We start from the raw sequence: 13,052 nt of genomic DNA on the forward strand, positions 1-13,052 counted from the left end.
TTTTCACCATACGCACGGCCGGTTTTCCTGTCGGGAAAACTGCCATGAAAGCTTTGGTCGGGAAACCCAGCCGTGTGTATGCTCCACTGCAGTCTTTTCCTATAGGAAAACTGCTGGCTTAAAAAAACGCTGGGAATCCGGCGGGAAAAAAGAGAGCTGGTTCTTTTTTTTCAAGGCAGTTTTCCTGTCGGGAAACCTGCGGGGTAGCATACACACAGCCGGGTTTCCCGACCAAAGCTCTCATGGCAGCTTTCCCGACAGGAAAACCGATCTTGTGAACGAGGTATAAGAGTATAACAGATTAAATTGCTATGGTGATATTAAGACAAACAGGATAATTAACAAATACCCAAAGGTTAAAACAGTTCTAAGGCCTTAAGTTTTTTTTTTACCTTAATGCTTTCTATACATTAAAGTAAAAAAGCCACTTACACTTAGAGTAAGCAAGGAGCAATAGTTTGGTTTGTCTCTTTATTTTCCAGTTATCATGATCATGATCCATATGTACGAGAGCAGCAGCTCTCTCAGCTCTGTCCTTCCACACTGGGCAGATTGATATCTGTGGGAGTCATTAGCTCTCGCTCCTGTCAATCAAATCCTATGACAAGAGAGCAAGGGGGGCCCCCACTGTCTGTGTCAATAGAAGCCAACACTGATGCTCAGGAGCGAGGCTGCACAAGTACTCCATGAAAGTGGCTTTCTATAGGGGCACTCGGCGGGGGGAGGAGCAAAAAATATCGGGGTGACCCGAGAAGAAGAGGAATGGGGCTGCTCTGTGCAAAATCGTTGCACAGAGCAGATAACTATAACATGTTTATTATTTTCATTTAAAAAATAGGCTTTAATATAACTTTAAATACAATTAAAGGTTTAATTACATTGCATCACAGGATATAACAAAGTTACAAAGCACAGATTATGACTGGCTGAAAATGTGATGTAAACAGAATAAGACTACATAATGATTATGTTATAAATCATGTAGTCTCATCTTGTTCAAGTAACGCAAATATTTATAGACATACAATCCGTGTTAAAGCCTAAAACTTCCTAATAGTCTGGATTAGGCAATATTTGTATATAAGTTATATTGATTGTTTTTTACTCCAAATATCCAACCAAGTTCCATACAAATGTATATATTTTTTAAAACTCCTCGGGGGAAAGCATTTAGATTAGAATCCAGTGCAGCTGTGCACGGTAGCCAATCAGCTTCCAACTTGAGCTTGTTCAATTACTGTAAGTTTTGACAATAAAACCTGAACGCTGATTGGTTACTATTCACAGTTGCACCAGATTTTGCACACTACAGTTTTAGTAAATACCCCCTAAATGTTTAAAATGAACATTGGAAGAGAAAAACACCTGATTTATATATAGCAACACACGATTTTTATTTATTGTTTACTGCTGGTTTAGTGCTCAAATGGTGTAGGTCTTTACCACATATATGTTTTTACGATTTAAAAAAAAGCAAAGAGCAATAGTCTGGTTTGTCTCTTTATTATCCAGTTATCTTTATATTGTACTTACAGATCTTTCAAGGTTAAAATCTAGTCTAATGAATTGCACCCACTGATCACTAAACTCCACAACAGTCAGTCTCAATAAAGGACCGCCACCAGTTTGCATCGATTGCACTCTTTGGAGAGATAGTTTTGCTTTTCAATTGGTATCATGTATTATTTATTTGCAATAGTCTATCTCACATCTGTGTACTGACACCACATTATTCATTTTCATAGTTTGATCCAATAGATATGCCTTTTGTTTTGTAGAACTTATGTTCCCTTTACATATGGCTCAAAACGTGAGATGCAAGAATAAATAAGTGCTGAATAACAGAACAATGGGGATGCTGATATGAATTATTATGACACAGATTTTCCTATCAGCACCCCTATGGCTCTAGAAACACCGGGACTTTTGTAGAAAGCAAGTAAGTCAACTACCCCATTTCACAATGTAGCGCTCGGTGCTGGAGCAGCCTACTGCTCGCCGAAGTCCAATTAGGTTTGGAGAAAGCTGTCTAAAGCTCCATACACACGGTGGGACTTTTTGCCAACAAACTTCAAAATGAGCAAGTTTGCAAAAAAATCCTACCGTGTGTATGCTCCATCGGACAAACTTTTTCGTTTTTTTATCGGACAAAGTTCGCTCTGCAAACGGACAAACTTTTCGGCAACAAAAGTCCGATTGGTGCAAAGTCCTATCGTGTGTACAGAAATCCTTCGGACTTTTATACGAAGTACAAATACACATGCCCAGAACCAATGTTAAAATCAACCAACAATAGTTGACCAAAGGGTGGCGGTAAAGAGCAGAAAAGAGCAGAAAAAACATGTAAGGTTGGGAAAGTTTTAGGAAAGTTTGCAGAAAAGTCAGAGTGTATGTATGCTATGGGTGTGCCCGGCCAACTCCTTTCGGACAATAATCCAAGGAAAAGTTTGTTTGAAGTCCGACCAAGTCAGAACCAATGTTAAAATCAACCAACAATAGTTGACCAAAGGGTGGCGGTAAAGAGCAGAAAAGTGCAGAAAAACCATGTGATGTTGGGAAAGTTTTAGGAAAGTTTGCAGTCAGAGTGTGTGTATGCTATGGGTGTGCCTGGCCAACTACTTTCGGACAATAATCCAAGGAAAAGTTTGTTTGAATTCCGACCATGTCTACGAGGCTTAAGGCAAAGCATTTACCAACAGAAAGTCATACCACTGAGGGGTCCAGTGGCATGGGAAGAGGGCAACCAGGTATATTCTTTTGTGCTTTTATGCAGCAAATGCTTTATATTCTTAATTTAATACACATTAGTAGGTGTTATACAAAAGAAAAAAAAAACATGTAATATCGGCTGCAAAAATGCTTTATTAATGTCATGTAAAGCAAGTGAACATGTTTAGAAGCCAGTAATGCATGCATACAAAACATTTTTTATTTTTTTACGTTTACATAAAGGGTTTCAAAGAAAACATTGCAAAACGAAAAAACAAATATTAATGAGATGGCTAAAAGGATAGCAGTCATTGAATAAAGGGATAGCTAGTCACATATATTATTGTGAATGATACAACAGTAAGTTTTAACTTGTCACAAATGGCCATTCGCTTCAGCATAGACAAAGTAGACAGGTGGATAATGTGTGAGTTTTTACCTGGGAGCAAGAAGTTTAATGTTCTGTATATTTGTCTGCTCTCATAACCGTGACTTTATAAATCCTTCCATGAAACAATGAGCTACAAGGTATTTCTAAACTCCTTGTGACTTCCATGTTATTCTCTACTATGAATCATCTTTAATGAAACTTTCTTTGCTGCAGTGCTTTCTTTTTCTTTTAAAAGACGTTTTTAAAAGAATTACTATTCTCAGAGCAACACTAGAGAAGACACAGTGAGATTCATTTTGTTGGTACTGGTAGAAAGGTGATATTGGCAGCAGAGATCTTCGAGGGGCTTTTTTAGATACTGCAGACCCATGGTTTGCAAGTACAGTATAATCAGATCTACTGAGCAACAACCCTGTCATATAAAATATATAGGAAGCGATCCAGAGGCAAATTTTTTCTCTGATCATTTCCTTTACATATGACAGTTCAAGTATAAACCATGACTCTTGTTTTGGATAGAGTAAGGGAGAGATATAACTGTCAAGTTTTTATTGCTGTCTATGCCCCTGTTATCCTCCGTACACACAATCTGAATTTCCGTTGGGATAAACTCAGACGGATTTTTCTGACGAAATTCCGTTCAAGCTGTCTTGCATACACACTGTCACACCAAATTCCGACCGTCCAAAACAAGTTCAATGCTTCCGAGCTTGCGTCGACTTGATTTTGAGTATGCATGTTTTTTCCCCGTCGGAGTTCCATACAGACAAATGGAATTTCCGATAGAAATCTTTTTCATCGGGGGAAAAAAGAGAACATGTTCTCTTTCTAAGTCCGTCGGAATTTCCGATGGAAAAACTCAGAGGTGGCACACACACGGTCGGAATATCCGATGAAAAAATTCCGTCTGACTTTTTCCAGCGGAAATTCCGTTTGTGTGTACGAGGCATAAGGGAGATTCATCATTGCTAATTGGTCAGGTGACTCTTATGACTACATTTTTGGCTGCCACCTAAACAGGAATAAAGAGAAAACCTGCCAATGACAGTGTGCATTCGGGTATCTGCACCTGCACCCACATGGATGTCAAACTGGGAGCAGCAGCTGTGTCTGTGCAGCCGCTGCATCTTATTTGACATAAATGTGACAACCTGCACACGGACGCATGAAATATCTGTGCATCCTGTGCAGGCAAAAAAACAATTCACACAGGTGTATGCTCCAGTATGATTGTGTGAATGAAGTCTTAAGGCTCGTACACACGATAGGTTAAACCGATGAAAACGGTCTGATGGACCGTTTTCATTGGTCCAAACCGATCGTGTGTGGGCGCCATAGGTTATTTAACCTTCGGTTTAAAAAAAGCAAACTTGCTTTAAAATTTAACCGATGGAATGCTAACCGATAGGTCAAAACCGATTGTTAGTATGCAAAACCATCAGTTAAAAACCTGCGCATACTTCGTTTTTTTCAACACGTCATTGTGTTTTACGTCACTGCGTTCTGACACGATCGGTTATTTAACCTATGGTGTGTACGCGTGACGGACCATCAGTCAGCTTCATCTGTTAACCTAGGACAACGGTCCTTCAGACCGTTTTCATCGGATGGACTGATCGTGTGTACACGGCTTAACAAAAGCTCCTCCAGCACACTTAGGCCCTATGTACACGGGATGCTGCTAAACGTACGTTCAGAGGCAGTTGGACAATTTTTTCAATTGTCCCTGAACTCATTAAATGTTATCCTATGCGACTATGTACACAGTCTCATTTATTGCCGTTTTTAGGAAGTTGCATTTAACAGCGTTTCTTTGAAAGCAAAAAAATGGGTTCAGACGCAGATTTCCACATTTCAGACGCCAAACGCAACTAAACGCTGCTAAATGTGGCAACCCGCATTTAGCAGCGTTTCTTTACAGGCGTTTTTGTTTTTGCCCATTTAAAAAAAATTAAAGCGCAAACACGGATAAACGCTGCTAAACGCAGCATGTAAACGCGGCAAAACGAACGTTTTAAACGTGGGTTACTATCTTTCAAGTTTAATAATTTAGGAGCAGTTGTAAAAGCGTCCCGTGTACATGGAGCCTTACTGTCGAGAAAGGCAGGGAGTGTGTCTGACCAGGTCAGTTAGAGTGCACTGGATGGAGTGGTCAGATTCTGATGCATATCGAAATGCATAGTCATGTTTAGACTTACCATAGCATTGCTAAAACAGGAAAGTTAAGGTAAAACTATGAAAATGGAGACCACCTATACAATGTCTACCATATTAAAAATGTATTGTCTGCTATATTAAAATGCATTTACGTTTTTTTGGGCTTTTTATTAAGCTGGTTATTTTTGCACTACATGGTTTTGGTAAACCTGAAGAGAAAAACCTGCAGGAAAACTGATAGTGTGTATGGGGCTTTAGAGTTACTATACTGTTAACATTAATGTGGAAATGCAAAAACTGGAATTTCGTTTAGACTGCACTCAAGATCTCCAAATCCAGCTCACCATACACATGCCTTAGGGTGTCAGAATCAAGAGTTGCAATAAGTTTCCTGGTGCCCATTCTTCTTGGGATAAAACTTTCTTCCAAAATCAGGGGTGTACTTCCTTGGACCTCCCTGAAAATAATGAAAAGATAGGTGTGAGCATTCTTTACATACCTGTCATAAACAAACGTGCCTGTTTCGAACTAAACCAAGTCTATAAAGAAAGCATTTAGCTTATTCACTAGGAAATGCATTTTGTTAAAATGCCCCTGGAATGTATTCAGCTCATCTAAACTGAAATTTTCCTTTTACTTTAACTGTTTTGTTAATTTGTACAGTACCTATATGAATTCATTAAATATATTTCTGACAAATGGTATAACCATGAAATGATTCCCATTTTAAAATAACTTTTGTATTTGTTTAGTGGGACATTTATTTTATCTAAATTATTATAAGAAGTTGTTTCATAAATCACTTATGCCTGGTCTAAATGGGTATATCAACCTGTAGACATGGCTGAATATTTCCTGACACAACCTAGGTCTGCCTGAAGACAGTGACCAAGCAGGGCCCTTGCTTACCGCCCTTGCCGTGCTTCCTACAGCCGCCTGAGAGCTCTATAGAGAGCCTGCAGCACTGCTGCCAGCCTGCCTCGAGTCGTCACTTCCCCTTCTCTGTGTAGCATGGCCGAGCAGCTCTTCTTCCTTCCTCCTGTCAATCCGGACTCCGGCCGGGAACCGCGCGGTACAGGAGATCCAGTTTCCTGTTCTCGGCCGGACTGACAGGAAGTGCACACTGAGTGCTCACTAGGGAAGGAGGGCCCGGGGGGAGTAAAAAAAAAACATAGGGAGGGAGAGGGGGGAGTAAAAAAACATGGGGGGGGGAGTAAAAAGAACATAGGGAGGGGGGAGTAAGAAGGACACAGGGAGGGGGGAAGTAATAAAGACACGGTCCTTGTTTTTTTACCCCCCTATTATTTTTGTAACTCCCCCCATGTTCTTTTTACCCCCCCTTCCTGCCTGTGCATGGGGGGGGGGGGGGGCTCTATGTCCATTTTGCTTGGGGCCCCCAAATTCCTTCAAACGGCCCTGGATGAGCTATACCTCTTCATGCATTAAACATAACCCACTCTTTCTCACCATGACAAGCTGAAAACAATGATTTCAAGATAAACCATAGCAAGGCTGGATAACTTAAACAGATTGCATAATGTAAATATATAAGTCAAGGTTTTCTTCAGTGCAAACTGCAGGTCAAAATAGGTCTAAAGATATACAGTAGGGTTGTTAAGGGTATAGCCAGGCAGTCTGCATTCACATTCAAATGTATGCAGCTCATGAGGCTTTTGCTGATAATTATACAGATAATTAATAGACAGTATCAGTTTGTGTGCAGCCACTATAAGGTAAACACACAATAAACATACAGCAGAGCAGAGTAAATGTATATGGTCACTTTGGGGATAATTACTAAAAGAAAACATTACAAGAACCTGTGTTCACTGAAAATATTAAATCCGTTGCAGTGGAATTAAAAAAAAAACTTAAATGAATGGCCCCTTTGGAACTATGTCCTTTCTAATAGACATTTTCCCCTCCTATATCCAATATATTGACCAGAATCCTTTAACACAATTATTAATAAATTAATTTTCTTCTTCCATACCAACTAGACAGATTTGTTCTCTCTCCCCAATACTATGCAACCTTGCATTGATTCCCTTATTTCAACTTCTAGAGTCCTTCGCCATTTTTTAAGATATATCCAAATTGTTAATGATAAAAGCCTTTGTATATGTTTAGCTTTCATATATCTGAACTACCTGGTACATTCCTTTCTCTATATGTTATCCCTGATCGACAATTTTGGAAAATGTTTTGGTTAATCCATTAACCTTAAAAAGCCAATACCTCGTACACACGATCAGGCTTTTGCCCGACCAAACTCACATCGGAATTCCGACGGAATTCCATCGGAGGAAAAGAGAACATCTTCTCTATGTAAACTCTGATGGAATTCCTCGGAATTTTCTGATGGATGGAAAAACTCTGATGGGTATACACACGGTCAGAATTTCCGATGGAAAAAGTCAGTCGGACTTTTTTCATCGGAAACTCAGATCGTGTGTACAAGGCATAAGGGACTTTACAGTAACAAACATACTGCTCCGGAGCAACCAATATCACTTTGTGTGGTGCAAAGACAAGATTACTTATTTGGAAGTCTCTATTCCTAAAAATCCCAGGAAGCCTTTCCGTCCTACCAACTGATGATGCCATCAGTTACTAAGGACGTGTTGGGCACCCACACAGCTTTGTGGCTTGCCAACAGGAGTACAGATAGGAACAGAGTGGATGAGGGATCCGGGAATAGGTGCGGGCTGAGTTAGGACAGAACACACTGATATCAGACTATTGATTACCCACCCCCTATCTCTCCCCTCATTGGTAGCAGAAATCGTGAATAGGGGAGGTAATAAATCTCTGGACAGTCCTGTACTGACTGTGATCCTGTGTCATCTCCTGTATACAGACAGAAGGCAAAGGTGGTGGGTGGAGAGTACAGTCCACATTTGTGCTAGAAGGGGGATTTTTTTTAGAGGGTAATCTGAGCTAGAAGGGGGATGTTGGGGGGGGGGGGTGCTAAAAGGGGTGATTTGTTAGGGGGATTTGTGCTAGGAGGGGAGGTTTTGGAGGAGGAGGCATTTTTGCTAGGGTGGGGATTTTGGATGGTTGGGATTTGTGTTAGAAGGGGGGATTTTGGAGGGGGGATTTGAGCTAGGAAAGTAGGCTGGGGGGATTTGTGCTAGGAGGGGAGAGTGCCATGCTGGCACTTTTTTGCATGTTTCGCATGCATAGATCAGCCCATTAACCACTTAAGCCCCGGACTATTTGGCTGGCCAAAGACCAGGCCACTTTTTGCGATTCGGCACTGCGTCGCTTTAACTGACAATTGCGCGGTCCTGCGACGTTGCTCCCAAACAAAAAGTAATTTTTTCCCACAAATAGAGCTTTTGGTGGTATTTATCACCTCTGCGGTTTTAATTTTTTGCGCTACAAACAAAAATTGACCGACAATTTTGAAAAAACAGCAATATTTTGTACCTTTTGCTATAATAAATACCACCATTTTTTTTTTTTAAAAAGCAATTTTTTTTATCAGTTTAGGCAAAAAAAAAATCACAATAAGTGCATATTGATTGGTTTGCGCAAAAGTTATAGCGTCTACAAAATAGTGCACTCAAAAGGCACGTGGCGGGCGTGCGCGCCCCGGCTGGGCGGAAAATTAAACGGGACGTACAGGTACACTCATTTGCCTGCCCGTGCCATTGTGTAGATGTATATGTGCTTACGGTGGTCACTATGTGGTTAAAAAACACAATGCACGGGAATCTGCAAAAAGCTTGCATGCTTGGATGCACCTCCTGATGTGAATGAGCCCCCAGATTGGTGTGCCCCAAGATTGTGCACAATTCTAAAAGGTGCATTGACTAATTCTAAAAGGGACCTTGACTGAATAAAGGTTGAGACACTGCCTTAGCTACGAGATGAAACACAGGCTACTCCCTTTCAAAGGTTTTAATATATAGCCAGGTGACAGAAATTGTGTGTTATTATGAACAAATATAATGCCCATATGTATGTCATTTTCCTTGTGATTGTACACATGGGGCCAGATTCATGTACATTTGCGGCGGCGTAACATATCGCATTTACGTTACACCGCCGCAAGTTTTACGGGCAAGTGCTTGATTCACAAAGCACTTGCCTGTGAAGTTGCGGCGGCGTAGCGTAAATCCCTCCGGCGCAAGCCCGCCTAATTCAAATGATCCGGGTAGGGGGCGTGGATCATTTAAATTAGGCGCGTTGAAGTGAAGTGACAAGACCGTATGCTAGGTCATTTACAAGATAATTATATAGTTATTAGGGTTGAAAAAAAATGATGTCCATTATGCTCAGTCTTTCACAAATTCACAAAGAGATTTGCAAAACAAAATCCCAATGGTTGCCAAGGTTATTAGCAATTATAGATAAGTTTAAATATTATTATTTAAACTTTTTATTTCTATAAAAATGATTCCATTGTTTTGTTTGAATCGATTTTTTTGCCATTTTACTAATTTGCTTTTGCCATTACTGTAAATAACCCCTTCCTAAACGGCTGTTATTTTTTTTTCTTCTGTATGGAATGGATGCCTCCTTTTACTTTGTCTTACAAATTAACCCCCAATTCTTTTTCAATAAGTATCAGAAGCTTTAGCAGCAAAGATTAACATCCCTATCCAACACCGCAAAGGCAACTCTTTGTTCCCAGACCATGCCTGGTAACAACCTACCCAGGCAACAACAGAAGAAGCAGGTCCAGGCTTACTGTTCAATCAGAGGTTTATTTAAAAAAAGGCACTTGAGAGTGCAGTATTGACAATAATAAGCCTTGATGCATTTCACACTAAACGTACTTACTCTTTATGCTTCGTACACACGCTCGGAATTTTCGATGGGAAAAGGTCATTCAGGAATCCAGACGGGAAAAAAGAGAGCTGGTGGATTTTGGCAGTTTTCCCATTGGAAAAACTGTGAGGGAGTGCACACATCGTCGGGATTCCTGGCCAAAAGCTCTCCTCGCAGTTTTCCACACGGAAAACCCGATCGTGTGTACGAGGCATAAGGGGTCAAGAATTTTTGTGGTTGATGTTAAGTGCCATTTTTGAAAATAAACCTGAGCAGTGAGCACCTTGGATGGCTTCTTCTGTTGTTAACTTAGTAAATTCTTTACAATAATTAAGGGAGGGGTCAGGAAAGGGCTTTCTGTACGTGGTTTGATGGTGAGCTCCCATTACTGTATACATGTTACAATTTCCCACTCATGGGGCAAGAATGGATCAAATCAGGGTTTATATAAAATGTAAAAAAATGAAAAAAGGAAATAAAAAGAAAGTAAAAAAAAAAAAAAAAACCTCAAATGATCTTTCTACTTAAGAAAAGGTTTAAACCATTTTATCTGCCTAGAAAAATATCACAATGAATGCTGAGCCATCAGAAGGTAGATGCTATTTAGAATTCTGAGTACCTAGTCACAAATTGGATTATTTTTATACGTAAACTGTTTCTTTTTCTTCTCCTGTATTCAAAGACCCTGCAGCTTTACAGAGTCGATGAATCCACCATCGGTTACGCAACTATGGCAAGAAACAGTAAAAATGATTATGAAGCTTTCTTGATGTTAACACCAAAAATGTTTACAAACGTTCAAAGCTTTGGTTCTACTTATACCCCCCGCCAGCATGCCCGAAGAGGGTAAATCCCTCTAATTGGTTGCTGAAGAAAGATAGGTCCGTCAGAACCCCTCTAGCGCCAACTGTCGCCCAGGGGTGATAACACACGAGGCAGTACCAAACTGGCAACAGCATAAACTAAACAATTTGTGAGTGGGAGCAACTTAAATCTCCCACTCCCCACTAACTTTAGCGTAACGCCCCACTAACTAAAAGGGGGGGCGCTACATACTACTTGCAGAAACATGTAGAACATGAATATAGGAGAAAAGTGACCATAATTTGTGTAATACACCCCCTACTATGAAGTGCCTACATGTCAATGCCTGTAGAATATGTATAGGATATCTGAGGATATTAGAAGTCATTGAGAAGTTCCATGACCATACAAAAGCACCAGGATGCAACTTGTTTTTTTTTTTCCTCTCTCAAACAAAAGGTTTTATTGAGCATAAGAAATAAAACATATATATATATATATATATATATATATATATAAACACACACACACACATATATATATATATATATATATATATATATATATATATATATATATATATATATATATATATATATATATATATATATATATATATATATACATATATATATATATATATATATATATATATATATATATATATATATATATATACACATACACACAGTGGAACCTCGGATTACGAGCATAATCCGTTCCAGTAGAATGCTCATAATCCAAAGTACTCGCATATCAAAGCGAGTTTCCCCATTGATGTCAATGAAAACGAAAATAATTTGTTCCACATTGACTTCAATGGCATGCAATACCTCAGGCGGCCAGAGGTGGGGGGGCACCAGAGAGCCTCAGAAATGGCCGGAAAGGCCAGAGGACACCTCGATAAACCTCGGAAATTCTTGGGAAGTGAGTATTTCCATGTCTTACTGAGTCTTTCTGGGGATTTCCGAACGGCGCCGATCGCCTGCGATCGGCACCGTTTGGCTCCGGCGCCCCCCCATCTCAGGCCAAACGCAGTACTGCACAACACTTTGACCTGAATCCTGCTCGTTTTGCGAGACAACACTCGCAAACTGAGTTAGGATTTAAAAAATCAGAGGTTCCACTGTATATTTATATATATATATATATATATATATATATATATATATATATATATATATGAGATAGTCTTGCAAGAAACTGAAATGCAAACATACAGTAATGTATGCAAGCAGCAAGTAACACACTCCAAATATAAATGTGTAATTGTAAATGTGTAAGTAAACTCAAAACAAATAATGCTGCGCTAGTGATAATAAATGTATCCACCCACTTAGTGTCTCAATTCTCCTGTGTAAATATGAGTGCCAACATAATAACATGTGAATATACAATAATACGATACACGCAAAAGCGTCTTGCCAAACCAATGGAGGGGCAGACTGGTTTGGCAAGATGCTTTCGCATCTCTCACGGAGAGGCACAAAGTAGCTGCAGCATCGTCGTTTTATATAATATATGCGGTATACAGTTGGGTCACCGGAGCACCTTTTAAATGTGAGTTCTATGAAAAAAATTTTATAAATTGAATATTGTTTAAAAACCATATAAGCACTATTTAGAGCTTTTTTTCTTTCATAAATATCAAGTCATAACGGAGCAACCAGGAGGAAAGCATGATCTTTTAGTCCGGGTGACTAAAAAGCTTTATTTGACCAAACGTAAGTGTGTGGTCACACTCTGTGAGGTGAGCGCATTTCTTATGCGAAGACTCAGCAAGTTATAACTTTTTTCTGACATTTTCATTAATTAAATATTTGACTGCACTTAAGCACAGGATTTATATTATTACAAGAACAAATACACATGAATGTATCATATCATTGTATATTCACATGCTATTATGTTGGCACTCATATTTGCACAGGAGAATTGATTTATGCAGCATTATTTGTTTTAAAGAAATAAAACATACATAGTCCAGAGCAGAGTAAGGGGTAGATCCACAAAGAAATTACGCCGGCGTATATCTACTGATACGCCGGCGTAATTTCAAAATTCCCGCGTTGTATCTTTGTTTTGAATCCTAAGACGGCATCTCGGCTAGATCCGACAGGCGTACTGTACGTCTTCGTACGCCGTCGGATCTTAGATGCAATTTTTCGGCGTCTGCTAGGTGGCGTTCCTGTCGTAATCCACGTCGAGTATG

The 13,052-nt window shown here is 39.6% G+C and overlaps 1 protein-coding gene across 1 annotated transcript in view; it reads right to left on the reverse strand.

Annotated features, from left to right (window-relative positions):
* Positions 1-5,523: 5,523 nt before the first annotated feature.
* The window catches only part of F13A1 (coagulation factor XIII A chain), a 219,582-nt gene continuing 212,053 nt past the window's right edge, over positions 5,524-13,052 (reverse strand). Inside the window, exon 15 of the mRNA XM_040353671.1 lies at positions 5,524-5,714. Within this exon, the coding sequence (XP_040209605.1) occupies positions 5,567-5,714 (148 nt within the window). The 3' untranslated portion in view covers positions 5,524-5,566. The remainder of the gene's footprint in view (positions 5,715-13,052) is intronic.

The sequence above is a fragment of the Rana temporaria genome, chromosome 5 (assembly GCF_905171775.1).
Source record: "Rana temporaria chromosome 5, aRanTem1.1, whole genome shotgun sequence".
NCBI lineage: Eukaryota > Metazoa > Chordata > Amphibia > Anura > Ranidae > Rana > Rana temporaria.